Source organism: Eubalaena glacialis, chromosome 9 (genome assembly GCF_028564815.1).
Source record: "Eubalaena glacialis isolate mEubGla1 chromosome 9, mEubGla1.1.hap2.+ XY, whole genome shotgun sequence".
In the NCBI taxonomy this organism is placed as follows: Eukaryota; Metazoa; Chordata; class Mammalia; order Artiodactyla; family Balaenidae; genus Eubalaena; species Eubalaena glacialis.
Window position 1 is genome coordinate 7,262,661 of NC_083724.1, and position 27,019 is coordinate 7,289,679.

A 27,019-nucleotide genomic window follows, 5' to 3' on the forward strand; every position below is an offset into this window, starting at 1 on the left:
TTTTCTTCTAGCTTTTTTTCCCCTTCACTCGGATGAATGCAAGGTCACTGAAGGCAGGAATCACGTGTGCCTCACTTTTTCTTGAATCCCCAGGATCGAGTCCATAGGCGATCCTCAAAATTACGAATGAATGAGTGGAAGTATCGTTACCTGGGAGAGACCTGACCAACACTACCTTATCCAGGTGATGAAGGGCAACATCAACAGTCATAAATCATGTTGACTGTGTACCTTTGATATGATGTTATAAAAATAGCACTTTATCTCTGTAAAGTATATTCCTCCCCAAAACCCGTAACTCCAGTCTAATCATAAGGAAAGCATCAGACAAATTCCAGTAGGGGATCCTACAAAAGATTTGACCAGTACTCCCCCCGAACTCTCAAGGTCATCAAAACCAAGGAAAGTTTGAGAAACAGTCACAGCCAAGGGGAGCTAAGGAGACATGACAACTAAATATAATGTGGTTATCTTGGATGGGATCCCGGATCACAAATAGGACGTTAGGTAAAACCTAAGGAAATATGAAGAAACTTTAGTTAGTTACAATCTAGCAATATAAGTTCATTAATTTTAACAAATGTAACATACTAATGTAAGATGTTAATAATAGGGGAAACTGTGAGGGCGGGGGTGTGGTAATATGGAACCTCTCTGTACTGTCCTGTCAACTTTTCTATAAATGTAAAACTGTTCCCAAAAATGTTTTATTGAAAAAAAAATTGGCCCCTCCAGCGGCACCAGCGCCCAAAGCAGGCACGGGCCTGCCCCTCACAAAGATGGCGGCCGCCGGCGTCGGAGGAGGTCCGCCCGCTACAAAGATGGCGGCCCCGGCGGGAGGGGCCGGAAGTGCAGTCTGGCGGTAGCGCCGGTCTGCGGTAGGCGCGAGAACGCGCGGGGCGGCGCGGGTCCGGGCATGAAGCTGGGCCGGGCCGCACTGGGCCTGGTGCTGCTGGCGCCGTTGGCGGTGCGGGCGGTGGAGCCCATCAGCCTGGGACTGGCCCTGGCCGGCGTCCTCACCGGCTACATCTCCTACCCGCGCCTCTACTGCCTGTTCGCCGAGTGCTGCAGCCAGAAGCAGAGCCTCAGCCGAGACGGTAGGATGGGGCGGGGGCGGGGGGCTGGTGCTAGGGCTGGGGCGGGGGTCAGAGGCTGGGATCCAGGAGGCCCGGAAGCCCGGGCAGCGCTGAGGCCGGCGGGGGCCGGACCCGGAACCGGAGTGCGGGATGGGGCCTGGCTCCTGGGCCACGACCACAGGCAGACCGGACTTTGGTCGGAGACCTGCGGAGGCCAGCTGCTGTTTGGGCACCTTCGCTCGGAAGCTGGGAGTGTGGACGATTGGAAACTTCCTCCAGAGAGTTTTTACTCCTTCCTCGCCGGAGACGGGAAGGCTGGTGGGGACTCTTCCGGCGCGGAGCAGTGGGGGCCGAACCGCCGCCCTTTTCCTGCCGGGCGTGGGGTGGGAGGGACCGAGCGGGGGTGAGGGGCTCACGCTGGTGGCGGAGGCACTGGAGCCAAGGGTCTCTTCAGGAAGGAGGGCTCGGGAACGGGCAGGACTAGCAGAGGGAGGGCCTGCTGGACCCGCCGGTCACCTGGGCCAAGTGCTTACCTACATCCGCGTCTCACTAGACGCTTGAAGAGCTTAGCGGGCTTTGCTGGCTCTCACATGAGCCTGTAAACTGGGCTGCGTTTTGCCACGTGTGTCCCCCTACTCCCCGCCTGACTGGCTTTGTTTTTCCCAGCGCTGCAGAAGGATCTGGACAGCAAGCTCTTTGGACAGCATCTTGCAAAGAAAGTCATCTTAAATGCTGTGTCTGGCTTCATAAGCAACCCGAAGCCCAAGAAACCTCTCACCCTCTCCCTACACGGGTGGACGGGCACCGGCAAAAATTTTGTCAGCAAGATCATCGCAGAGAATATTTACGAGGGTGGTCTGAACAGTGACTACGTCCACCTGTTTGTGGCCACACTGCACTTCCCTCACGTCTCCAACATCACCCTGTATAAGGCAAGGGCCAAATTTCGGGATCCTTCCTGGATGATGCTGGGTTTGGGGTTTCTTTGTTGGGGAACGGGATTTGGAAATCCCGTGTTGAAATGAGTGAGCCCTGAAAATGCATCAGTTCCCCTTTGAAAAGTGTGGAACTTACAGAGGGTTGGAGGTGCAGGGAGCAACAATTATACCATCAGAGCTCGTGGTGGTTTCTGAAAACAGGCTCAGTGTGATAGTAAGTGGGGTCGTAGGATTTGAGAGATGGACATAATCAAATCCAGTTTAAAGATCTTCAAATCTAACACGTTTTATAAAAGAGGAAACGTTTCTAGGGAGGCCTAAGTTTGCTTTTACGGTTTAACTCCCTATTTAACAGTCTGGCTTTGTCGGCAGGCACACCTGGATTTGAGCCCTAAGGCTCCTTACAGCTGTGTAATTGTGGGAAAGTCACCCGACCTCCCTGAGACTCAGGTTCTTCATCTGTCAAATGGCAGTTGTGAGGATTTCTTGAGCTGTGTGTGTCAAGTATGTAATATGATGCCTGGCACAAAAGCGTTCAAATCAATGTTAACTATTGCCTTTTTTAATCCTCACTTGTGCGAACACATTTTTCCCTTGGGCTTGGGAGAGCATCAGGGTCACCAACTGTCCAGGAGTCTCTGGGATGTGGGACTTTCAGTGCTACCACTGAGAAAGTTCCAGGCAAATAGAGATGAGTTAGTCATCCTAGTTAGCATTCTGTCTTCACTGTTTAATAGCTGTGTGACTTGGAGCAAGTTACTTAACCTCTCTACGCCTCAGTTTCCTCATCTGTGAAATAAGGAACACAGTAGTAACTACTTTGATGGGTTTTGGAAGAGCACAATAAAACATTGTATGAACAGTGCTTAGAACAGCATCTTACCTGTAGTGAGTGCTCGATACATGTTCTCTGTTGTCTGTAAGTGGGAGAAGCAGAATGGGAAGACCTTGGCTGCTGGAGCCTGCCAGACATGAAGGAATCCTTGTTTAAAAGGTGGTTCGCTTTGTGGACTCGGGCAAGTCACTTCAGCTCCCCTAAGGTTCTCGTTCTGTAAGTAGAGGTTAGTCCATACCTACAGAGCAGAGTTACTGCTTAAGTTAAACATGTACCCATGGAACATTGTAACCATGGTCCGAGTAGCCAAGCAAAACCCCAAATCATAAGAAGTCAAGAAGTCAAGTCATTGTAACTTACAGAATTTTCCTCAGAAACAGATAGCTAATTCTTTCTCCTTACCGTAGGGGGAAACATCCAGGAAAGAACTGTATAGAACCATAGTTCAAATTTCTGATGTAAAGGGTCCTTTTTCCTTCTTATCTTGATTGTTTAATATAAGAAGTACCTAAATATGTTCTTAGGGAATGTTCCACTTAAGTAAATTTATTTCAGCAACCTCCAGGCATTGTTCCAGAAACTCAAGAGTGTTGCCTCACCACACTCATCCCCAAGTGTGTGTGCACTTGAGTTCTCCTCACTTCCCCCATCGGAAAGTTAGAGCCCCTTCTCCAGGCTGATCTAAGGACTGAATGAGAGAAGAGGTTACTTGGTCTCTGCCTTCTTCCAAGAAGGCTGGTGTACACAGGATATGTATTAACATTGCCATTTTGATGACAAAAGGCCCAGCAACTCAGTGACACAGCATCAACGTGACATGTCGCAGGACAAGAATTACAATCAGAGTGTGGGGCCTTGGGATCAGGCAGGGTGGGATTCAGATCTTAGCTCTGTCACATACTAATGTTGTAATCTTGGGCAAATTTTGTAATCTCAGTTGACTATGCTCTCTGTGCTTCAGTTTCCTCATCTGTACAATGGGTACAATGCCCACTACGTGGCATTGTGGTGAGAAACAAAAGAGCTTGTATAAAGTTGTTAGCACAGTGGGGAGCACACAGTAAGCAGTCCGTAAATGCAGCCTTTGTAGAGGCAGTTGTAGCGTTAATAATGCTCACTCTGGTGGTGTCACTCGCACTTCTGAGCATCTGTATTGGCTCTTCCCCCTTGTCATTCAGGATCAGTTACAGTCGTGGATTCGCGGCAATGTGAGTGCCTGTGCGAGGTCCATCTTCATATTTGATGAGATGGACAAGATGCATGCTGGCCTCATAGATGCCATCAAGCCTTACCTAGACTATTATGACAACTTGGATGGCGTCTCCTATCAGAAAGCCATCTTCATGTTTCTCAGGTAAAGTCGGGGCTGGGACATGGTTTGAAGAGCTCTGAGCCCCAGCCTGGGGGCTTCGGGGAAAAAACCCCAGTCCTTATTCACTAGAATTCTTTTGCAGCAATGCTGGAGCAGAAAGGATCACAGACGTGGCTTTAGATTTCTGGAGAAGTGGAAAGCAGAGGGAAGAAATCAAGCTCAGAGACATGGAGCATGTCTTGTCTGTGTCGGCCTTCAATAACAAGAACAGTAAGTGGGGGGACTTCCCTGGCGGTCCAGTGGTTAAGACTCCGTACTTCCAATGCAGAGGCGGTGGGTTCGATCCCTGGTTGGGGAACTAAGACCCCACATGCAGTGCAGTGTGGCCAAAAAAGAAAAACAACAGTAAGCGAGGCCATCCGTTCCCAGCACAACGTCCCCCTACTTCATGATCCCAGGCCTTTAAGTTTTAAATTGACGACCTCACCATCACCTGGGGGCTGGTTAGAAATACCAATTCTCAGTCCCTTCCCCAGGCCTACTGAGTCCAAATTCCTGAGGGAATCTGTGTTAACAAACTCCAGGTGACACTTACACGTACGCAAGTTTGGGAGATGCTGTTTTAAAGAAATAGGGACATTGTTGATCATCAATATCTTGAAAATTCGTTTCCTGGTTTTTTCAGCCAAATCATTTTCCTTTGTAAAAGCAGGTGGTGGAACAAGGAAGGCTGCTGGGGAGCCTCTGATGGAGGAGATGGGCCCGTTAGGTCCCTTTCTTTCTGCACATTGACCTAGAACCCTGAGGGTCTGTGCCCGGGAGTAACAGCCAAGCAGTGGCTGGGCCCCTGTTCTGTACTGGGCACTGTGTGAAACTCTCTACCTGCATGTTTCCTTTAATCTCCACAATAACCTCCTGGGGTAGAAATTATTATTGTCCTCATTTTATAGATGAGGAAACTGAGGCTCAGAGAGAGAGAGCCCCTTGCCCAAGGACACACAGCCTATTAGATATCTCTATTCCAGAGCGTGAGCTTTTACTACCAAGCTCATTGCTTTGCCAGCGACCTGACACATTCACTTTTGACCTTGAACCCTTGGATGTGGAAAGACACCATGTTGGAGACAGACTCACTGGGTAAAATCCGTGAGCCATGTGGGTTGATTGCTACCATTTGCTCTGGTTTGTTCTTGAAATTGTAAAACAGAAGGTCTCCTCTGAAACAGACTTGTCAAGAAATTCATAGCACTTCAGAGTTACATGAACAGTTAATGGGCTATTTTATGTCAATTCGTGCAAGTGCAATGTTAACGGTGAAAGACAAAATATTTTGTAATATGTTGAGTAGATTCTTGGCATGCCAGAAGTATGAACACATGCAGTAGAAGTCTCAGCCCCTGAATACCACAGCAAGTGGTTCTGGCCTAGAACCCACGCTGCAGGTTCCAGAGGGTTCCAGAGGATGAGCTTCGGATCTGGGCAGGCCTGGGTCAGCCACGTCCTGACTCCGGCCTTAGGCAGATGGCTGAACTCTTTCATTCGTTCACTCAGCGTATTTGTTGAGCACCTACTAGGTGTCAGGCACTGGTCTAAGAACTGGGGACACAGCAGTGAGCCAAAACAGAAATTCTTACTCTCGTGGAGTCTCTATCCTAATGATAACAAGTAAGGAAACGTGTCAGATGCCGGGACCCATATCTACGTAGAGGTAGAGATTTATCTTCCCCTTTCCCCACAATAGGGAAAAAAGTAAACCAATAAATAGGGGTTGGGGGGGTGTGGGACGAGGGTGAGCTGCAGTTTTATTTATTTTTTAATTTTTAAAATTAATTAATTAATTAATTTATCTTTGGCTGCGTTGGGTCTTTGTTCCTGCGCGCGGGCTTTCTCTAGTTGCGGTGAGCGGGGGCTACTCTTCGTTGTGGTGCGCGGGCTTCTCATTGCGGTGGCTTCTCTTGTTGCAGAGCACGGGCTCTAGGCGCGCGGGCTTCAGTAAGTTGTGGCACGTGGGCTTCAGTAGTTGTGGCTTGCGGGCTCAAGAGCGCAGGCTCAGTAGTTGTAGCGCATGGGCTTAGCTGCTCCGCGGCACGTGGGATCTTTCCAGACCAGGGATCGAACCTGTGTCCCCTGCACTGAGCAGGCGGATTCTTAACCACTGCGCCACCACGCAAGTCCCTGCAGTTTTAAATACAGTGGTCAGGGAAGGCTTACTGTGAGGGTGACATCTGGGCTGACCTGAGGAGTGAGGGAGCCATGTGGACACGGGAGGGAAAAGCATTCCATGGGAGGGAACAGCACACGCGAGAGCCCTGAGGCAGGAGTGTGCCTGGGCCAGGATGAAGGCAGGGGACAGGAGGTCAGATGAGAGGTGGAGCTTGGGGTGGGGTGCAGATCGTGGAAGGCCTGGGGAACCACAGGAGGGCCTTGGGCTTGGCTCCAAGTGCAAGAGGGAGCCCCTGGAGGGTTTTGAGCAGACAGTTCCCTGATCGGACCTAGTTTTAACAGGACCACCTGGCTGCCGGGTGGAGAACAGACTGAAGGCAGCAGGGACGGGGAGGCCAGCGAGGAGCGGCTGCAACAACCTGGGGGGAGATCCTGGCGGCTTGGCCCAGTGTGGCAGCCGTGGGGGAGGTGGGACACGGTCTGACTGGGATGTATTTTGAAGGTGGAAACAATAAGATTTCCTAAGGGACTGTGTGTGGGAATGAGAGAGACAAATCGAGAATCTGGCCTGAGCACTTGGCAGGGTGGCACTGCCGCTTAGGGGCCGGCCTGCAGGAGGAGGAGGTGGTTTGCAGAGAGGGTGGGAGATGAAGAGGGGCGTGTCCGGCAAGGGATGACTCGTCTGAAGGCAGAGATGCGGGGCAGGCGGCTGAAGTTCCAGTGCAGTTCCGGGGCGGGGGGTCAGGCTGAGGATGCGGACTGCGGGGTGGTCGGTCGGTGGTCGGTCGGTGGTTTGTAAAGTCACTTGCTCCACCTGAGCACTCTTCGGGGCCCCTGTGTGTCGGGTCCTTGTCGTCCTGACTCCCTGGCTGATTAGCTTTCTGCTCTCTTTGCCTGATGGCCCCAGCTCAGTGCTCACAGGCCCCCGCGCTACCTGGAATCGTCTGTTTACTGGGTGGCCGGTCCACGTCCGCCTGGCCCTGCTCCATCCCCTGCCTCGGGCCTCAGGTGCGCCTGGCACAGGGCAGGCCTGCTGGAGACGAGCTGGCCAGGGCTGTCCGGCTTGCTGCTACTCAGCGCTCCGTGTGCTTCTTTCCCGCGGCCACGGACTCCACCGCATCCGGGCAGTCAGGTGTTTATTCAGCGCCAGCTGTGTGCAAAGCACTGTTGGGCAGGAAAAGAATAAACCCCAGATGTGATTGATAGTAAGAAAAGTATATGTGGTCTTCATCCGCATTTTCTGGCACAGAGCTCCTAAAACCCTTGGAGTTTCAAAGTGATAAGAGCCATAATGGTGTCTTTGATATTCCTAACAAACCCCTTTCAACCACATCAGAGTTTGTGTTAATGAGGTGACTTTTGGAAAATACCAGGGTGGGGGGTGGCTTCCAGGGGAACCAACCCTTGATTGGAGGGTTGGAACTTTCAGTAGACCTCCCAGGAGGGAAGAGGGGCTGAAGGCTGAATCAGTCGCCAATGGCCAGTGATTTAATCAACCGTGCCTATGTAAAGGATTTTCCATAAAACCCCTAAAGGACAGGGCTTGGAGAGCTTCCAGGTTGGTGAGCACGTGGAGATCTGGGGCGAGTGATGCGCTCAGAGGTCACGGAAGGGTCACGCCCCTTCCCACATACTTTGCCCTGTGCATCTCTTCCAGCTGGCTGTTTCTGAGTTATATCCTTGTATAATCAACCAGTAATCTAGTAAGAAAATGTTTCTCTGAGTTTCTGTGAGCTGCTCTAGCAAATTAATTGAACCCAAGGAGGGGGTCATTGGAACCTCAGAAGCACGGGTGACAACCCAAACTTTCGGTTGGTGGCTGAAGGAGGGGACGGTCTTGTGGGGCTGAGTCCTTAACCTGTGGGATCTGACGGAGTCTCCAGGTAGAGAGTGTCAGAATGGAGCTGAATGCAGGTGGGCTCAGAGAACCACTTGGTGGTGTGGGGGAAAAATACAGGATGGAGTTGGTGTCAGAGGCAGACCAGGATTAAGGCACAGGGGTGAAGCGGCAAGGCGGAAGGGAAACCGTCCTCATGAAGAAACGCCGAGTGTGATCCAATGGGTGCTGCGTCGTCTCAGAAGGGGAAGTGGAAGGGTCAAGAGGCCGGGAATCTCGGAGGACCCGAGACTGGGCAGAGGCAGGACTCATCCAGGGAAAGTGCGAGCCCTGTGGCCGTGACAGAGCGCTGTCTTCACACATTACTGAGGATTCTAGCTTTCGATCCCCCAAACACTCTGGAGGGTTGGGACCTGCCAGCAGTGGCAGTGGGTCTCTACCCTGTTGCTAATCCCAGCCGCTGGAACCCCAGCCAGTCGCAAATTTCCAAGATGCGGGAGTGCTGGTCCTTCCCTGGGAACTCTTCTTCTCACCTTTCACTTTCTGTGAACCTGCTCCGTTTCCTACTCGGCCTGCCTGCTTGTTCCAGGGTGGGAGGTGAGCCCCTTTCCCACTTCAGATCCTTTTTTTTTTTCATATCTAAAATTTTTAATAAATGCATAGGAAGGGTACCCGCCTGAGATCTTAGAGGTCACATCTTGAGAGGCCTCCCTGCCCACTGTGGCATCACCCTGCCCTTGGCTCTCACAGGAGCGTCACCCCTCGCAGTTGCCCTGGGTGAGCTCACTGGCTAGTCTGACTGCTCGTTAGGCTGTGAGCCCCATGAGGGCAGGTGCGGGGCTCCACCTCATGGCTGACACCCAGCAGAGCTGTGTGGATAGGTGGACGGGTGGGTGGACAATGGATGAACAGCACCTTTTTCTTTTCCCCAGGTGGCTTCTGGCACAGCAGCTTAATTGACCGAAATCTCATTGATTATTTTGTTCCCTTCCTCCCCCTGGAATATAAACACCTAAAAATGTGCATCCGAGTCGAAATGCAGTCCCGAGGCTACAAAGTTGACGAGGACATTGTAAGCAGAGTGGCCGAGGAGATGACATTTTTCCCCAAAGAGGAGAGAGTTTTCTCTGACAAAGGCTGCAAAACTGTGTTCACCAAGTTAGATTATTACTACGATGACTGATGGCACCAGAGATGTCGCTTCCCGCATCCCCGCTCTGGTCCCGGAAGAGGAGTAAAATGAATTATTCCGGTGTGACAGGACAGGCATTTTCCTGGGCGTTATTTTCATCCAGCAGGGCCTGCGGGCCGTCGGTGACGCATCACAGATGTAAACAGCCCCAGAGCCTACAGAAGCAGGAGGAGCCGGCCCCCAGCTCACGTGTGCCAGGCCTCATGATTTTTTAAAAATCATGTTTTAATTTCAAGTGTTTCTGTTTCAAGGAAGGATGAATCAGTTTTACTGAAAATGTGATAATTTTATTTAAAATGGTTTTTAACATTATGAAGAAACTTTTCAGACTCTTAAGTTGTTGGCTTTGTGTGTTTTTTTAAGTTCCTGTCATTACAACATACACTGTGATGTCTTTACTGCTAAAAAGCCTGAGTCCTCGGCCTGTCTTCTGTAGGATGGTGTCTCTGTACTGGGGACGGAGGCTCTAGCAGTGAGCTGATCTGTCCCAGGATGACCATCGCAAGGGCAGTAAGTGTTTATAGAAGGACAAGTGTGTAAGGGGACACACTCAGGCCCGTCACAGACAAGACCTAAATGTCCTCCCCAAGAGTTTTCATCACAGTAGCATTGTGAACTGTGGGAATGATCTTAGTAACGTCGTGAACAATTTGTTAGAAACAGAATTTCCTCGAAAGAAAAGCATCTGCAGCTTGTCACTGGCCGGTCAGTCAGCTTTGCAAAGGCCCTTCTCTGCTTTCCATTCCTAAATGAGCCACACGCTCTGTACCAGGTTTTGCCATATTTTCTTAAAACCTTCCTCACTGATTACTAATTTTCATTATGTTTAATCAGAACTCCCCAAACCTCTAGGAAAGCTCAGCTGCCCCCCAGGATGCTGAGAACAGTGTCTTTATTTATTAATGCAAACAGCTACCATTTTACAATAAAATTGTGTACGATTCGTGAATACATTTTTTTTTTAAATTTATTTTTGGCCACATTGGGTCTTCACTGCTGTGTGCAGCCTTTCTCTAGTTGCAGCGAGCGGGGGCTACTCTTCGTTGCGGTGCGCGGGCTTCTCATTGCAGTGGCTTCTCTTTGTTGTGGAGCACGGGCTCTAGGCACATGGGCTTCAGTAGTTGTGGCACTCGGGCTCAGTAGTTGTGGCTCGCAGGCTCTAGAGCACAGGCTCAATAGTTGTGGCGCACGGGCTCAGTTGTTTGCAACATGTGGGATCTTCCCGGACCAGGGCTCGAACCTGCGTCCCCTGCATTGGTAGGCGGATTCTTTTTTTTTTTTTTAATAAATTTTATTTATTTATATATTCATTCATTCATTCATTTATTTTTAAACATTCATGTCACTTGCTTTTGTTTTTAATTAAAAAAATTTTTTTTTATTTTATACTTTTGGCTGCATTGGGTCTTTGTTGCAGTGCGTGGGCTTCTCATTGCGGTGGCTTCTCTTGTTGTGGAACACAGACTCTAGGCATGTGGGCTTCTGTAGTTGTGGCACGCAGGCTCAGTAGTTGTGGCTCGCGGGCTCTAGAGCGCAGGCTCAGTAGCCGTGGCGCATGGGCTTAGTTGCTCCGCGGCACGTGGGATCTTCCCGGACCAGGGCTCAAACCCGTGTCCCGTGCGCTGGCAGGCGGATTCTTAACCACTGCACCACCAGGGAGGTCCCTAAGCTGTGAATTTAGACCTAACAGCACAGCCCAGGCTGGAATGGAGGGGAGTGTGACATGGACTCTGAGGATCTTGGCAGCTCCGGCTCTTTGCTCAGCTGCCCGGGGTGTCACACTCCGTCAAGGGGGGCCATGGAGCTCCCGACACTCAGCTGTGGAGTTCATTCAAGTCTACAGACATACCTCCCGCTGAGAAGCCGGGCAGGAGTACAGAGCAGTGTCGGAACCTAAACATGCCTTGTTTTTTGCAACACACCTGTGTGCCTACGAGGGCTGCTGTGGGGTATGAGCGTCTGCACAGTGCTCGCAGGGGCCGTTTCTAGCAGGCACAGAAGACGGGTTGGACCCCTCTGCCTCATGGCTACCCACCCGCCCAGGCCCCCTAAGGCAGCACTGAACGTAGGAAAGTGCTTGATGTTGACCTGAAGCTGGCCTGTTGTCACGGCCCCAGGAGTAACGGATTAGGGCTAACCATTCATCTGAAAATGGCAGCCCCAGCACCTGGGAGTCCCTAATTAGGGAACACAGGGGTCCCCTGACTCCCCTTGGAAAGTTCAGTCTTTGAGATGACGCAGCGTGGGGTGAAGTAGAAGCGACATTAGCCTGAGACCCAGACGGAGAAGGGCAGTCTCATGGGATGAACACCTCCAACCGGGAAATTACAGGAGTGGATGACATGATGGCGAAGAGGGTCTCAGCTTTCTAGAAAGGGCTCCATCCTCAGTCCTGGGAAGAGTTGGTGTTAACAAATCACTGTCAAAGATAAGAGCCCAGGATTAAGCTGAAATCTGGTTAACATAACAAGGATTTCATTATTTACCACTTCAGGGCAGGCAAGACCAGGCAAGTAGGTGTCCTGGTCTGAGCTCGGCCTTGCTCAGGTTCAGAATGGCAGCCATGAGTCACGTTTTAGTGCCTCAGTTTCCTTCCTACGTTAATTTTAGGAGAATATATTTGTTAGGAAGACGACCAGCTCTTTCTGATGATATTTTCATCCATGAAAATTCGATGGAGTAGAACCCATCATCTAATCCAATTTAACTTTGTATTTGTTTGGGGATAACAGCCTTTAACGTAAATTTTTTTTTAAGGTCTAATACTTTTTTTTAATTTTTGGCTGCGTTGGGTCTTTAGTTCCAGTGTGTGGGCTTCTCTCTGACTGCGGCATGCGGGCTTAGTTGTCCCGCGGCATGCGGGATCTTAGTTCCCCAACTAAGGATCGAACCCACGTCCCCTGCACTAGAAGGTAGATTCTCCACCACTGGACCACCAGGGAAGTCCCTAAGGTAAATACTGATTCCTTATGAGGTAAAGAATGCCAACCAGCGTGTCCAGGGTACGGTGAGCCTAAAGACACCTGAGTTATCGAAGAGCCTTTATTCTAAGCTCTAACTTTTCAGAGCTACCAAATAAACCAGAAAAAAAATCTGCAAGTGGCATCTCACATGATAAAATTTAGGCTTTATTATTTGACATTCAGTAGGTCAATTTAAGGTTGTCTACATCTTACGTGGGGTGGGGAGACTGGGCCATGAGCAACTGTGGCCTTTTCAAGTTACAAATCAGTAACAGCAGTCCAAAGGTAGCCAACATGTGTTGAGTTTATTGCATCATAACAAAAAATCTTATCTCCTCCTGACCAGACACCCAAAAGGTGACAAAAGAAACATAACTTAGCTCCAACTTGAGAACATGTGCTAAAACTTTTAAGCCTCACCTTGGCATGTTTTAAAGACTAAGTGTGATCCTCTATAAGGCATTGCCATGTGGGAGGAACATTCATTCTGCCACGTCTTATATAGAAAAAAGCTGCATGTTCTCATTACATGTCTGCAGTTGCATTGCAACTACAAGATAGAACGATTCACACTGGCTGGAATGGAAGTCGTATTTCCCAGTGGCCAGGGCAGCCCAGCCTGACGCTGCCATACAGGGTGTCATTCTCAGATGACACCCAGGATCAGCCGCAACCTTAAGAGTATCTGATAAAGGAATAGACAATTATTCCTTCCCATGTTTTAAAATGAGCAATGTCCCATATTTCTATTATCTAAGATTCAGAAGTAAGAACATTATAAAAAATATACATATCCTTGAAAACTCGAGCACTTGTAGTGTCCAATACTTCCACTTTGGCAACGAGAAACTGCAAGCTGACCGTTCAGTCGGCACGCGTCATCCGTGGAGAATGACTCTGTCCTACGGATTTCAAATGGTTCTGTGCAGCCAAGTGAGAGACTGACCCACGTGTAAACTGTAACAGACAAACATTTCACCGTGGGAACCAAGGACTCAAACTCAAAGCCAACAGTCGCGTTCTGATCCGACTCTAGGGATGATGTGGCTGGGGGGACATCTAGCCGTGGCTGAAGTTAAGGAGTAGAAGTGATACAAGGAAGGCTGCGATCAGTACCAAGTGAGAATTGGGAGAAGGAATTCCATGACCAGGGCTGTCATCAGCAGCAAAGCCACGGACAGACGGAGAGGTCCTGCCCGTCCTGCCTGGCTGCAGGGCCCCGGCGTGGAGGCCCCATGCCACACACAGGCGGTTCCCCCAGCTGCGTGCTCGGCCTGTGGGCCCAGGTCCTCCCACACGACACTGTGCCTGAAGGTGCCACCGATTTTACCTGAAAATACTTCAAGTCAGTGAACGCGCTCTGTAAAGAAAAAGAACTAGAGCGGAAGAATGTTTCTGGCAGGTGAAAAACCAGTGCTCCCCGGATTGCAGCGGGGCCCTCGGACTCCTTCAGTTCAGCTTCTGAGGTGTGGGTACCGTTGGGTCAGAAAGAGTCCTTGGTCTCACTCACACAGCTGTTTTCAAGGCACTTCTGTCAAGGTCAGTTAAGTGGTAGTGGCAGGGGAGGGGAGGGACTTCACAAGTTCATCTTCAACCACAGTGAACAGCTGGGTTGCTGTCCTGTTGCAAAATGACAGGTAGCCTTAACAGATGATCATCATTTCAAAAATCAACCCTTAGAACCTTCCATATCCCGCAAGTCCACAGGTGCAAATGTGCAAACCCTGAAGAGGTCTTCAAAGTGCTTGGAAAGGCCAGGCCCCGAGTTCCCTGGGCTCCCAGCCGCGTCTCACCCCACCTGGATAAGAGTTCAGTGAAAATCCAGCCGTGACTGCACAGTCTTGCAGCCCTTGTCTGAGTAGATTTTCTCGTCTTTAGGGAAAAACGTCATTTCCTCTGCCACTCTGGTGACGACATCTTCATCGATGGCAGAACCGCGGGCCTTCATCTCTGCCCGCACGCACATCTTCACGTGGCTGTACTCCAGGGGCAGGAAGGGGATGAAGTAGTCGATGAGGTTTCTGTCTATCAGTCCGCTGTGCCACAGGCCACCTGGGAAACAAGGCACAGCTGGGTTTCTCGCCTGTAACTGTCCCTGTCACCCGGCCAAGCTCGCTGCTCTGACAGGGCCCAGCACATTCTTCACGTCTGTAGCCCTCAAGATTCTCTTTTGGTCAAGCCTGATGTAAGGATCGGTTGGCTACCCCTGCTAACTAGCTTCTAGAATAGAATGCCCTCCGAAAAAGTCCCTACTTCCACCAAGGCACGGAGGCGAGCAGATTCTGTGGTTTCGTGAAAGGCTTAAAGAGAGACAGGGTGACTGCGGGCAGGGTGAAGGGCTCCTCACCAGGGGCACTCACTGTGTTTGTTATTGAAGACTCCAACAGACAGCACCGGCTCCAGGTCCTTCAGCTGGATGTCTTCCCTCTTTCTCCCTGCCCGCCAAAAGTCAAGGGCCGTCTTAGTTATGAGGTCCCCGCCTGCATTGCTGAGTTTGCCAAAGAAACGAAGATTAAAATCACACATTAAGACTTCTCTGTCTATGACATATACACACTACTATACATAAAATAGATAACTAATAAGAACCTACTGTATAGCACAGGAACTATACTCAATACTCTGTAATGACCTATATGGGAAAAGAATCTAAAAAAGAGTGGATATATGTATACGTAAAACTGGTTCACTTTGCTGTACAGCAGAAACTAACACAACATTGTAAATCAACTATACTCCAATAAAAATTAATTAAAAATAAAAAGACTCTCTCTCTAATCAGGAAACGTACCTGCTCTAAGTTTATTCTTTTTTTTTTTTGAGTTTCTATGCAGCTTTTTTTTTTTTTTTGATGTGGACCATTTTTAAAGTCTTTATTGAATTTGTTACAATACTGCTTCTGTTATGTTTTGGTTTTTTGGCCGCGAGGCATGTGGGATCTTAGCTCTGCGACCAGGGATCGAACCCACACCCCTGCATTGGAAAGCGAAGTCTTAACCACTGGACCGCCAGGGAGGTCCTTATACAGCTTGTTTCAAAGTCAAATATATAAGCCAGCCTATATGTATTAAAGGGTTGTAATGACTTCTTACAAATGTCACATATCATCAGGAAACACTATGAGTTTTCTAATATGGAATCAGATTGTGATATTTCTCTAAGGTTTATTCTTAACCAAGGAATATTTACTAAGTTTTTTTTTTTTGCTACTAGACAAGAAAAAATAGCACCTGCCCTCAGGAACTGAAAATCTTTTTCAGAACTTGGTGTGTAATGCTACAACTTTTTTTTTTTTTTTAATATACATTTATTTTTGGCTGCGTTGGGTCTTCGTTGCTGTGCGTGGGCTTCTCATTGCCGTGGCTTCTCTTGTTGCGGAGCACGGGCTCTAGGCGTATGGGCTTCAGTAGTTGTGGCTCGCGGGCTTCAGTAGTTGTGGCTCGCGGGCTCTAGGGCACAGGCTCAGTAGTTGTGGCACACGGGCTTAGTTGCTCCGCGGCATGTGGGGTCTTCCCGGACCAGGGCTCGAACCCGTGTCTCCTGCATTGGCAGGCGGATTCTTAACCACTGCGCCACCAGGGAAGCCCGCTACAACTTTTTATAACCCTCAGAGACAACATGTGCAAGTAATGAAATTACCTGTTATCAGCAACTATTTCCTTCATTCGTTTCCTCCTGCCCCTGCTCTGTGCCATGCTGACACTAGCAACCCCAAAGTAAAAGAAGTCCGCAAGTCACTTTTGCCAGGCTGGCATTTTGTCCCTGGGACCTGCTGAGGTTGCCAGGACCTTCTTCTAGCCCTGGCAGAATGAAGGGCTGTGTGCCCTCGGAGAAACACCTCCCACTGACCTGAGAAAGATGAAGATGGCCTTCCGGTAAGACACGCCATCAATCTGCTCGTAGTAATCTAGGAACGGCTTGATTGCATCAATGACCCCCGGGTGCAATTTATCCATCTCGTCAAATATGAACACGGAGCTCGCACATGCACTCACGTTACCCCGAATCCACCTCTGTAACTGGTCCTAGACCAACCATAAAAGAAGAAATAGGATGCAGGGACTCAGAAGATATGCCCAGGGGAGCAGAAGCTCCACTGTTCCTCATGCTCGGGAAGGTGAAAAATCAGAGCTCTCTGGGGTTTAACAAAGAAAAATCGCACCCTAACTTCCACTCACTGGCTGAGAGCTTTTCCAAAACTTCATCTATAAGAAGTGGAAACTGGCAGAGAGATAGGTGCTAAAATGCAAATAAGTGTTTTCCTAACTCAAATGACGTGCCAAATGTGACTTTTTAAAGGTATCGGGCTCTAAGATACATGAATATTGATCATTTCACTGTTAACCAACCCGTAATTTTCATCTCCCTGTGGCTGGGACTCTCACGTTAATTTTACCAGGCATACTGAGGAATAAGAAACTAGACTAAGACCGGCACAGCATCCCAAGACCAGTGCCTTTTACTGGTGCAGTGAACAAAGGTGCTGACCTAGATGGACATTTCACGAAAAGCGTTTGTTCCTGTATTTCTAGGGATTTATGACAGAATTTGGTAAATAAGAAAATCATTCTCTCTTTTTGGTAGTCTTCCCTGTCTTACAGTTTATGGGGCAAATATCCACTTTCACTTCCTTGTTCAGTTTCTATTCCTCATTTCAGTCCCCACCTAACAGCAGGAACACTAACTTTCACAAGCACGTCCATTTAAATGCGAGCCCTACTGGACGACTTAACATAGCAATGCCAAGAATGTGAAGGACGGGAGGAACAAAGGAAGTCAACGCTATTGAGGAGAAACAAAATCCTCTGGTCTCCACTGCTAAATGCAGAGGCCAAGCTGAAGCTGCATCATAGGAGGAGCCTTGAATGAAGTCGTGTCCAAGCAATTTGTGTGACCTGCTCCACTTAACCAAGGGCTGTGATGAGGATACTGAACATACTCACTGCGCAACACAGCTACCCTGCGGACTGGGAGTCAGGAGATTTGGGTCCCAGTTTCTGATTTGCACAAAAATTCTAAGGAGCAAGTCGCCTTGCCGCTCTTGGCTCCATCTTTTAATGGAAATAACATCACCTACCCAGCTGTATTATTTTGGAATCAGTGAGAAAAAAAAGTTGCAGGAGAGCTCTGCAAATGGCAAAGGGTTACCAGGGTGGGGGAAGTGTGCAGGGGCCTGGGGCTACTGGAGTGCAAAGGAAAGAAGCAGAGGCCAGAGTCAGGGAGCAGGTCGCCCGGACGGGTCCAAGAGGCCAGGGGACGGGATAACAGAATTCCTTGCCTGGTACAGTTTTATGTGCTGCTCGTGAGGGAAGTGCAGGGTCGACACAAACAGGTGGACAAAGTCGCTCTTGAGACCTTTTGGGTGAAGATTTTCAGCCGCAATTTGGCTGACAAAATTCTTGCCCGTGCCAGCCCAGCCATGTAAGGAAAGAGTCAGTGGTTTCTTGGGATTTTTGTTGTTCCTGAAGCCAGTCAGCGCCTTGAGAATCACCTCTGTGGCCAGATGCTGCCCAAAGAGCTTCTCCTCCAAATTCAGCTTGAGGGCTGCAGGAGCCAGCCCGGGAACAGAGAGAAAAATACACATTAAACGTGCACCAGAAAAGCAGCACTCTCCCCAGCTGGCCAAAGTGAGAGGCACAGGTTAGCAAGTGGTCCAGCAGGGTCTCTGCCAAACCCCAGGGTTAGCGCTGAGGCAGAACCACACGGGCTGCAGTCACACGACGCCACTTCCAAGGAAATGGACTAGAGAAGGAAGCTAAATGTGTTCGTTCATCCAAGGATTGGCCCTCTCTTGACTGAGCTGCTTGCTATTTCCCCAGCCCCCCCTCCGGCTTGTAAGAAAACCAAGGGCCAAATGTGGGCTTTCTGGGCAGACGCTGCACATCTGAAACCTACTTAACAGGGGTGACGTGGCGCCGAAGGGCTGCTGCTTTCAGTTTCTTCTTACTGTCATCCCAAGGAATCCAAACTTTTAGAAAGGAACTTGGGCAGAGCCCCACGATCCGGAGAATCTGTCTCCGAAGACACGGCTTCCGAGGCTGGAGTCCGGGCCGAGGGCCCACCCCTCCTCCTTCCCACCCCACCTCAGGGTAAGCGCGGGGTGCCGGGCGCTGACGCCCGCGGGGGGCTGTCCCCCGCGCCCCTCGATCCCCTCCGGGGCAGACCCGCCGTACCCGACGCGTTGAGCGGCTGCTCTTCTCGGCAGCACTCGGCGAAGCGGCAGTACAGGTCCGTGTACGACAGGTAGCCGGTGAGGGCCGACGCGGCCCCGATGGCGATGCCCAAGCTGATAGGCTCGAACGCCGCCGCCACGTGGGCCGCCAGCAGCAGCCGCAGCGCCGCGGCGACCCAGAGCAGCCCAGCCGGATGCATCGCCCAGCTCGCAGCCAGCCACGGCCGCTGCGAGGGCCGCCCGGGCGGCCGAGCGTGGGGACGGACTTCCGGTCCGTGCGTCACCTCCGCCCCGCAGGCCCCCCCCACCGTGGGAAGGCCCTGTTGGCGAGGGGCGTGGCTCTGCGCCACCATCTTTGTGAGAGCCACGGGAAGGGGTAGTGACTCTCTCAGCTTCAAGTGAAACGCACGGCTAGATTTTACGGTTTCTTTTTCTTAAGAGCTTCTCAGATCCTTCACACTTTGCTTTGTCATCCCTCCTTTCACTTCCCCTGGAGCTATCGTGAGCGTTTCTCAAGTCTCCCCATCCTGCCTGCCTTCCTGAAACAGTTGCGGAGTGCTCTGGGTGCCTGGCCCCAGGCTGAGCACTGGGGCTACACCAAGGCAGACGTGCCCTGGTGTGCACAGTCTAACCCAGAAGCGCGTTCTTTCATTGAGCATGCTACAAGGCAGGCCCCTTGCTGGATGCTGGGAGACAGCAGGGAAGGAGATGGGGTTGCCCGCCCCCGCCTTGAGCTTCTAGGCTCTGGGGGAGGCAGTCAGTGGGCAAGGGCCAATAGTGAGCGGTCAGAGAAGCACCGAGGCCATGGAGCAGGGAACGCTGTCAGTCTAAACTGAGAATTAAAGGAGTTAGCCAAGCAAAAATTGAGGAGTAGGATGTCCTATGCAGAGAACAGACTATGCAGGCTGTGCAGTTTGGGGAGCTGAAAGTATTTCACATGGTGGAGGCTGGTGAGAATGAGGATGGAGAGCTAGGCAGAAACTGGAAGGGGAAGGCCTCTGTTTAGGGGGCAATAGGGAGCCACAGAAGGTTTCACACAGGGAACGACATGGTCAGATCAAAGATCACGATGGCTGCTGGGTTTGTTCAGGGAACGCTGGCCCAGGCTTTGCCAAAGTTGGTTGAGTTCACTCATCAGCCAGTGTATCAACAAATATTTAACAAACACCGGCTGTGTCAGATCCAGTGCCGTATGCTGGGGATAAAGCAGGGCACAGGGGAATTCCCTGGCGGTCCAGTGGTTAGGACTCCTCGCTTGGACTGCAGAGAGCATGGGTTCCGTCCCTGGTCAGGGAACTAAGATCCTGCATGCCACAGCACAGCCAAAAACATTTTTTTAATAAATAAATAAATAAAGCAGGGCATAGGACAGGCACAGTGTCTGCCCTCACAGAGCTGTCAGTCTAGTGAGGGAGACAAATGGGCAAACGGACAGTTTATGACCAGCACGGTCAGTGCTGTGATGTGGGATGCACGGAGGAGGCACCTCACCCAATGGGCAAGTCGGGGAAGGCTCTCCTCCTCCATGTCTCAGTTTTGACCTGAAGAATGGGTAAAAATTACCCAAGGGGACTGGGGCAAGTGAAGAGGGGAGAGGTGAAGGTGGTCTGCGTGAACGCTCCAGGCAGGGGGTAGTACGCACTGTGGCTGGTGGTAAGTGGGAGCTGGGCACACAGGGAGCCCCAGGTGCTCAGGCAGCTGGATTGTGAAGACAGGAGAGACTGGAATGGCAACCAGGGGCCAAATCATCAAGGCCTTTTGTGCCATGCTTTATCCTGGGGCCAGAAGGGAGCCCCAGGAGGGCTTTGGGCAGTGATTGTTCAGACCACTCTGGCCCTGTATTGGGGTTGGAGAGGCCAACGCTATGGCAGGGAGACTGGGTCCAAGGCTGGGGCAGTATTCCAGGAGAGAAGACCGTGGCCTGAACTGGAGCAGGGGCAGCAGGAGGGAGGGAAAGGAATCTGAGAATCGGGGGGTGGGGGTGGGGGGGAGGATGAGCCGCTGTGGCTGGGGAGGTGAGGGGCCCGACGGGGAAGGAACAGGAGGAGGGTGGGCGTGGGGGGGTGATGAGGACTCTGATGAACTTCCATTGTTCAGTGCCAGCCTTCTCGTTTCTTGCAGGACATTGTATTTTGTGTTATCTTTAGAGTCATAAATACCAGTTACTGAGCTTTTGTAATTCCAGATCCAACGCCATTGATTCCTTCCAGCACCATATACAATCCTTAAAGACACAAACGTTTCCTTTCAAACACTAGTGGTCTAAACAGTCTCTCCTGATACTTCCCTTTCTTTCTTTTCTTTCTTTCTTTCTTTCTTTCTTTCTTTCTTTCTTTCTTTCTTTCTTTCTTTCTTTCTTTCTAATTAAAGTATAGTTGACTTACAAGGTTGTGTTAGTTTCAGGTGTACAGCAAAGTGATTCAGTTTTTCAGATTTTTTTCATTATAGGTTATTACCAGATATTGAATATGGTTTCCTGTGCCATACAGTGGAAACGCAGCCTCTTTCCTCTTTCCTCCCTGAGCAAGACCCCAGTGGCCCAGCTTCCTGAAGGTTCCTTTCTCACCTCCCCTTTCTTACCTCTGGCCCCCTGGAAAGAAGAAAAATGACTCAGTAATTTTCCCCAGTGGATACACGAAGTAAATGGAAAAAGAAAAGAGAGAGAACCCCATCCATCTCATTAATAGATAGATTTTCCATAAAATCTTAATTCTTGGTTTAATAATTATTTATGAAAAAAATTGTAACCCATTTATGTTGGTTTGATTGACTGTGTACTAATACACAGCAATACAAAAGAAATATTTTAACACTTAGAGCTTTGTGGTCACCAGAAAAAACTTTTATATGAAGTTTTAATTTGTAGTATATACATATCTTTGTTGCAGAGAAATAAGGTAGAATGATTGATAAACGACTTCTAGGCAGAAAGTACACTTCATTAGGATGACATTTGATGGGGGAAGTGTGAGTTCAAGTACCGAAAACTGATTGTAAACATCTGACTTGTTCATGCATTTTATAAATGGATGATGGCAGGTAAGGCTGCTGTGGCATTCGGATTCCATTGAGCAGACCTAGAAGAACAAAGTAACAATGTTACCCTAAAATGTCCATGCTTACAATAGACAGGAAATTGCGTCTTTTGCAACCACTTAAACTTATAATGAAAAGTTTCTATGTTAATCTAAAAATGTGCAAAGGGATGTGTGAGCAAAAAAAAAAAAAAAGTGTGAGCCCCCTCACCCCAAAGCAGAGCCTGCCCAGTAAGCATTTATTCTTCAGCCTTCCGTGTCCACACTCTGAATTTACTGTAAGTAGTTGACGCCTCCCTTCTGGATTCTCAGCTGCCGGGGAAGGACTTGTGTATTGACCTGGAGCTCAGTCCCCTGGCTAGATGGCCTCCTACCTCTCCAGTGTTAGCCTCTTTGGTTGCCACATCTTCCCTGTCACCCCCTCCGCAATCCTGAACGACCCCAAGTCTCCATTCTAGACCCCCTCTCTCTCTGTCCTCTCTCCCTGAGTTGAGAGGGCCCCTAACGACTTTCTCTCTCCAGCCCCTGCATCTGGCTGCACATTGGACATCTCCACTTGGCTGTTGACCAGACGTCTCAGCACCTACATGGTCAAAGCAGAAGTCTGGATTGTTTTCTCCAAATGTGTTCCTCCCCCAAGGTCCCTATCTCAGGAAGTGGAACCATCCTCCACCAGCTGCTTAGCCCCAAACCTAGGGCTTGTCCTGTATTCTTTTTCTCTCAGTCTCCACTTCTGACCCATCAACAGGTTGCCGGCCCCATCTCCAAAACACACTCAAGAATTCTTCAGCTGTCTCCATCTCCTTGGCCACCCCCTAATCCAAGCCACCATCACCTGTCACATGGATGACCACAGCAGTCCCCAGAGAGTCCCCTGCATCCACCCTGGTCCTCCCTGATCCGTTCTCCCCACAACAGAGACAGGTGGTCTTTTCACAGCAGACTGGATCATGTTGGTCTTGCTTTGAACCTGTCAATGGCTCCTAAAGCCCTTAGGAAAAAATCTACCCTTTTCACTCTGACCTCAAAGCCCTATGTGCTGTGCTCCTGCCTTCCTCTTAGACCTTTTCCCATCCTATTCTCCTGTCTCGACTCTTTTTTTTTTTAATTGAAGTATAGTTGATTTACAATGTTGCATTAGTTTTTAGGTGTACAGCAAAGTGATTCAGATATAGGTATAATTTTTCATATTCTTTTCCATTATAGGTTGTTACAAGATATTGAATACAGTTCCCTGTGCTATACAGTAGGTTCTTGTTGTTTATTTTATATATAGTAGTGTGTATATGTGAATCCCAAACTCCTAATGTACCCCTCCCTCCCCCTTCTTTCCCCTTTGGTAACCATAAGTTTGTTTTCTATGTCTGTGAGTCTATTTCTGTTTTGTAAATAAGTTCATTTTGTAACATTTTTTTTAGATTCCACACATACGTGATATCATATGGCATTTGTCTTTCTCTGTTTGACTTACTTCACTTAGTATGATCATCTCTAGGTCCAACCACGTTGTTGCAAATGGCATTATTCCATTCTTTTTTATGGCTGAGTAGTATTCCATTGTATATATATACCACATCTTCTTTATCCATTCATCTGTCAATGGACATTTAGATTGCTTCCATCTCTGCCTGAACTCTTGCTAAGAATGTTCAGACCTCAGCTTGAAGCCCACCCAACCTATCTAAAGTAGCCCTTCTTCCTCCCACCCGGTCACCTACTCTGTTGTCACCCTGTTTGTTTCCCTGTCTATTGTCCATCTCTCCTGCCGGCCTGAGAGCTTCAGGAGGACTGGGGCCTTGTCTGCTGTGTTCAGTATCTCTAATTCCTAGAACTGTGCCACATACACAGCAGGCACTCCATAAATATGCATTTAGTGTTCAAGTATAGAACATCTCCAGGAGGGTGGGCTTTGATCTGGGGGCCAGGGATGCTGCTATGGACTGTATGTTCTCACCCCCCAAATTCATATGCTGAAGCCTAACTCCTGATGTGATGGTATTAGGAGGTGGGGCCTTTGGGAGGTGATTAGGTGTGAGGGTGGAGCCCTTTACACTAAGACGTTAATAACATGAAAAATTGGGTGTGGGCTATATGGAAACTGTCTGTACTATCTTTGCAAATTTTCTATAAATCTAAAACCATTCTCAAATAAAAGGTTCCTTTTGTTTAAAAAAGGCGGTTTTGTATGTGCTACTATCTGACCTTCGGTGATACTGTAAAAACCACAATCACATAAACTTTACTTCCTCTAAACTGAAATTGGTTTGTGAAAGTGTATAAACTGCACTTGATGGGCAGAAATGCTCAAATGGTTGAACGCAGTGGATGTGAAATGGGCAAATTATTCTATATCCATGAAAATAAATATTAAGTGTTAAAACACTCTTTTACTGATTACCTCTCATATGTGTCTGCAACAAAAGTAGAAATACACACTGAAATTTTAAAGTGTATGAGGGTTTCTCTGAACATTATGCTAAGTGACATAAGTCAGTCACAAAAGACAAATACTGCATGACTCCACTCATATGAGGTCCCTAGGGTAGTCGAATTCACAGAGACGGGCTGCAGAATGCTGGTTGCCAGGGGCTGGGGGAGGGGCCATGGGGAGTTAATGTTTATTGGGTGTAGAGTTTCAATTTTGCAAGCTGAAAAGAGTTTTGGATGTTGGAGGTACAACGATGTGAATGTACTTAACACTACTGAACTATACACTTAAAAATGGTTAAGATGGCAAGTTTTATGTGTACTTTACCACAACTAAAACCTTTTTTAAAATTTTAAGTTCTGGGACTTCGCTGGTGGCGCAGTGGTTAAGAATCTGCCTGCCAATGCAGGGGACACGGGTTCGACCCCTAATCCGGGAAGATCCCACATGCCGCAGAGCGACTAAGCCCGCGAGCCACAACTACTGAAACCTGTGCGCTCTAGGGCCCGCATGCCACAACTACTGAGCCTGCGTGCTGCAACTACTGAAACCTGCGCACCTAGAGCCCGTGCTCCGCAACAAGAGACGCGACCGCAATGAGAAGCCTGCGCACCGCAATGAAGAGTAGCCCCCGCTCGCCACAACTAGAGAAAGCCTGCGCGCAGCAACAAAGACCCAACGCAACTAAAAATTTAAAAAAAAAAAAAAAAATTTAAGTTCCTCTGATTCTAACCCTCTGAATATTGAAATTTTTCTTCTTGCTTGAGTCATCCTTGTAATAATCATTAAGCCACAATTGCCAACATAGCATGAAGATGAATGTTTTAAATTTTTTGATAAGTAATCAGTACGTCAGTGGCGGGGTCCTTGGTTGAAGGAGGCTTCGTTGATACCTGCAGCTTCAGTTTCTTGTCTGGTATCAGAGATGGGGTGGCTGAAAGCTGGCTCTTCCGTCTGTACAGTGAGAGAAGGGCAGGTTGAGAAACGGAGGCAGATCAGTTTTAGGAGAGAGTACAGTGGAAGTTGAGGACCTAGAAATTGATTCCCTTTCCATGATTCATGCTTAGCACTCCTTGCAAAGTCTGTGGTACCCAGGGTATGCAACCTGCAGTCTGGGGCTCCTACCCTACTTATGCCCTTTGATGTCATGTGACAGGGCCTGTGTTTGGTCCAGGTTTGCATTAATCAGCCCACAAAGCTGCCTGACCCCCGGCCGCCAGGTCTCCTGAGCTGGCCCCCCAATGCAGAGTCTCCAGTGTGTCCCCACCGTCCCCAGTTCTGCCTGCCCTCCTTGGTCAGATAACCTTCAAAATCCATAGCTCTCACATCCCCCTAGATTGCCTGATTATCTAAAATAGCGGATTCCCACAGTTCCTTCTGGAGGTGGCTTCTCTTTCCTACTGAGATCCAGCAGGGCTGTGCTGAGGCTGAAGGGAGGATGGGGAGGAGCCTCAGGCTGGTGGGGTGGGGGGAGATGCAGAACTTTGCTCTGTGGGGCAGGCACAGCTGTGGAGCCATTTCTGAGGGTCTGGAGTTCCAGCGCTACCAAGTCTTCCGGATGCCCCCAGTGCCCTCTGTGCAACTGTCCTCATCCCACTTTTTCTCTAGCAAAGACCGGGAAAAATGGAATCAAACCACGATGTGGTTCAGCATCCATAGAATCCGTGTCTGAACTTAACTCTCCAGAGGTCCTGGCCCTTTGGATGCTGTAGGAGATTTTTCCAGACGATTCTTCACAGAAAGGCCTGGGAGTCTCTAAGGCAAGATGTTGACATTTGCAACTGCTTTCGACTTTCCAGTTTTGTTAGGACTCAGCCCTATCCTGGTGCTGGTGGCGGAGGGGGTCTTGGCCTCAGCTTCTCAGAGTCCTGGAGCTCTTCCCCTCGGTGGGCATGTGGTCCTGAGGGGAGTCTGGGTGACACTTGCTTCTCTGTTTTGTCACTGCGGGCTCTGGGGCTCCCCTCTCCTGGAAGATGGAGATCGGGGAAGGAGGTGCCTCCTGCAGCGTCCTCCATGTGGGTTCAGTAATCAAGTCCAAATCCCTGCATTTCCCTGAGCTTCTGCGGCCTGTCTCCCCCTCTCTGTTACCAACTGTTTTATCAGATGAGCTTCTTTGCTTCCAAACAATAGACTGACACTGACTGGCTTGGGCTTCTCCAGGGCTTCTTAGAAGAACCCAGGGTGGCCCGTGGAAATGTAAAAAACGCTGAGCGACCCCGGCTTGGGAGAGAGGATCCCAGAGGTGGGGTGTGTAGGCCTCAGTGGCAGGAGCTCTGGGGCCCTGTTGCTCCGGCACTGCCCTCATGGAGAGAGAAGCTGATGGGCCCAACCTGGGTCGGGTATCTTGACCTTGTATCAACCAGCCATGGGCAAGGGTGTTGTGCCTGGGTAACCCGCCCAGTTTGCGCTATTGTACATACTCAAATGACATTTTGTTTCCTTGAAAATGTGACTATTTCCTGATTTGTCATTTGGTCACTTATCTTGAAGTTGGCCACTGGAATTTATGGAGGGTGGGAAGATGACCACAAGAGTAGAGGGCCTCAAAACCCCTCACAAAGAGCTCTCTGGACAACCCAAACATATCTGAGCCCCAGGAATGGATATAAATGGGCCCCCGCAAGTGCCCCCCAACTACATAATGATCCTGACACTGTATTGTGCCCCATTCCCCCTCTTTTAAGAAAGTTTTAAAGAGTGTAAAACAACTTATATATTTCCAGTATCAGTGAGTATCTTAAGATAAAAACTAGTTCATTTAGCATATCTTAAGAGAAATTGCCTTTGAATGGGAACTTCCAGTACTCTGAGGTCTGCAAGACGTACCTAGAAAATTCATTGCTGTGGAAAATGAAGAAATCGGATTGGGAGGCGGGTGGTGGAGAGCCTGTGGTTTATCTTTTTTATTAATTGCTGTAATACTGTCCTTCAGGCAGCTGAGGGAGTTTCATATTTTCTTTAGACAACATTAGGAGCTGAAGCTCTCTTTGGACAAGTTTGATGCTACATGAATTCTGCCATTTTGCTAACACTGATTTGGCTCCTGGGTGACCACTCCATTAGAACTA

At 49.3% G+C, this 27,019-nt stretch overlaps 2 protein-coding genes across 3 annotated transcripts; one reads left to right on the forward strand and one right to left on the reverse strand.

Moving 5' to 3' along the window:
* The first annotated feature begins 862 nt into the window (after positions 1-862).
* TOR1A (torsin family 1 member A) lies at positions 863-10,302 on the forward strand. The gene is made up of 5 exons (XM_061199780.1): positions 863-1,097; positions 1,743-2,008; positions 4,028-4,203; positions 4,304-4,431; positions 9,094-10,302. Exons 1-5 carry the CDS (start codon positions 917-919, stop codon positions 9,342-9,344), a joined length of 1,002 nt encoding a protein of 333 aa, XP_061055763.1. The 5' UTR covers positions 863-916; the 3' UTR covers positions 9,345-10,302.
* Positions 6,019-18,728, reverse strand: TOR1B (torsin family 1 member B). Of its 2 annotated transcripts, none has more exons than XM_061199779.1 (5): positions 18,490-18,728; positions 17,595-17,860; positions 16,166-16,341; positions 14,677-14,804; positions 6,019-7,488 (listed from the first exon to the last, which is right to left on the reverse strand). In XM_061199779.1, exons 1-5 carry the CDS (start codon positions 18,686-18,688, stop codon positions 7,394-7,396), a joined length of 864 nt encoding a protein of 287 aa, XP_061055762.1. In that variant the 5' UTR covers positions 18,689-18,728; the 3' UTR covers positions 6,019-7,393. The 2 variants fall into 2 exon arrangements, with proteins under 2 accessions (XP_061055762.1, XP_061055761.1); XM_061199778.1 differs by lacking the exon at positions 6,019-7,488 and adding an exon at positions 12,461-14,368.
* Positions 18,729-27,019: the final 8,291 nt, after the last annotated feature.

What these genes read in the sequence shown, in the direction of transcription:
- TOR1B (XM_061199778.1), bottom strand. Translation starts at nt 18,688, where the DNA reads ATGCATCCGGCTGGGCTGCTCTGGGTCGCCGCGGCGCTGCGGCTGCTG. An exon ending in AGCACATAAAACTGTACCAG is followed by an intron (nt 16,342 to 17,594) that starts GCAAGGAATTCT and finishes TGGTTGGTCTAG; the next exon opens with GACCAGTTACAGAGGTGGAT. An exon ending in GCCATCTTCATCTTTCTCAG is followed by an intron (nt 14,805 to 16,165) that starts GTCAGTGGGAGG and finishes TGGCAAACTCAG; the next exon opens with CAATGCAGGCGGGGACCTCA.
- TOR1A (XM_061199780.1), top strand. Translation starts at nt 917, where the DNA reads ATGAAGCTGGGCCGGGCCGCACTGGGCCTGGTGCTGCTGGCGCCGTTG. An exon ending in GCAGAGCCTCAGCCGAGACG is followed by an intron (nt 1,098 to 1,742) that starts GTAGGATGGGGC and finishes TGTTTTTCCCAG; the next exon opens with CGCTGCAGAAGGATCTGGAC. An exon ending in GCCATCTTCATGTTTCTCAG is followed by an intron (nt 4,204 to 4,303) that starts GTAAAGTCGGGG and finishes ATTCTTTTGCAG; the next exon opens with CAATGCTGGAGCAGAAAGGA.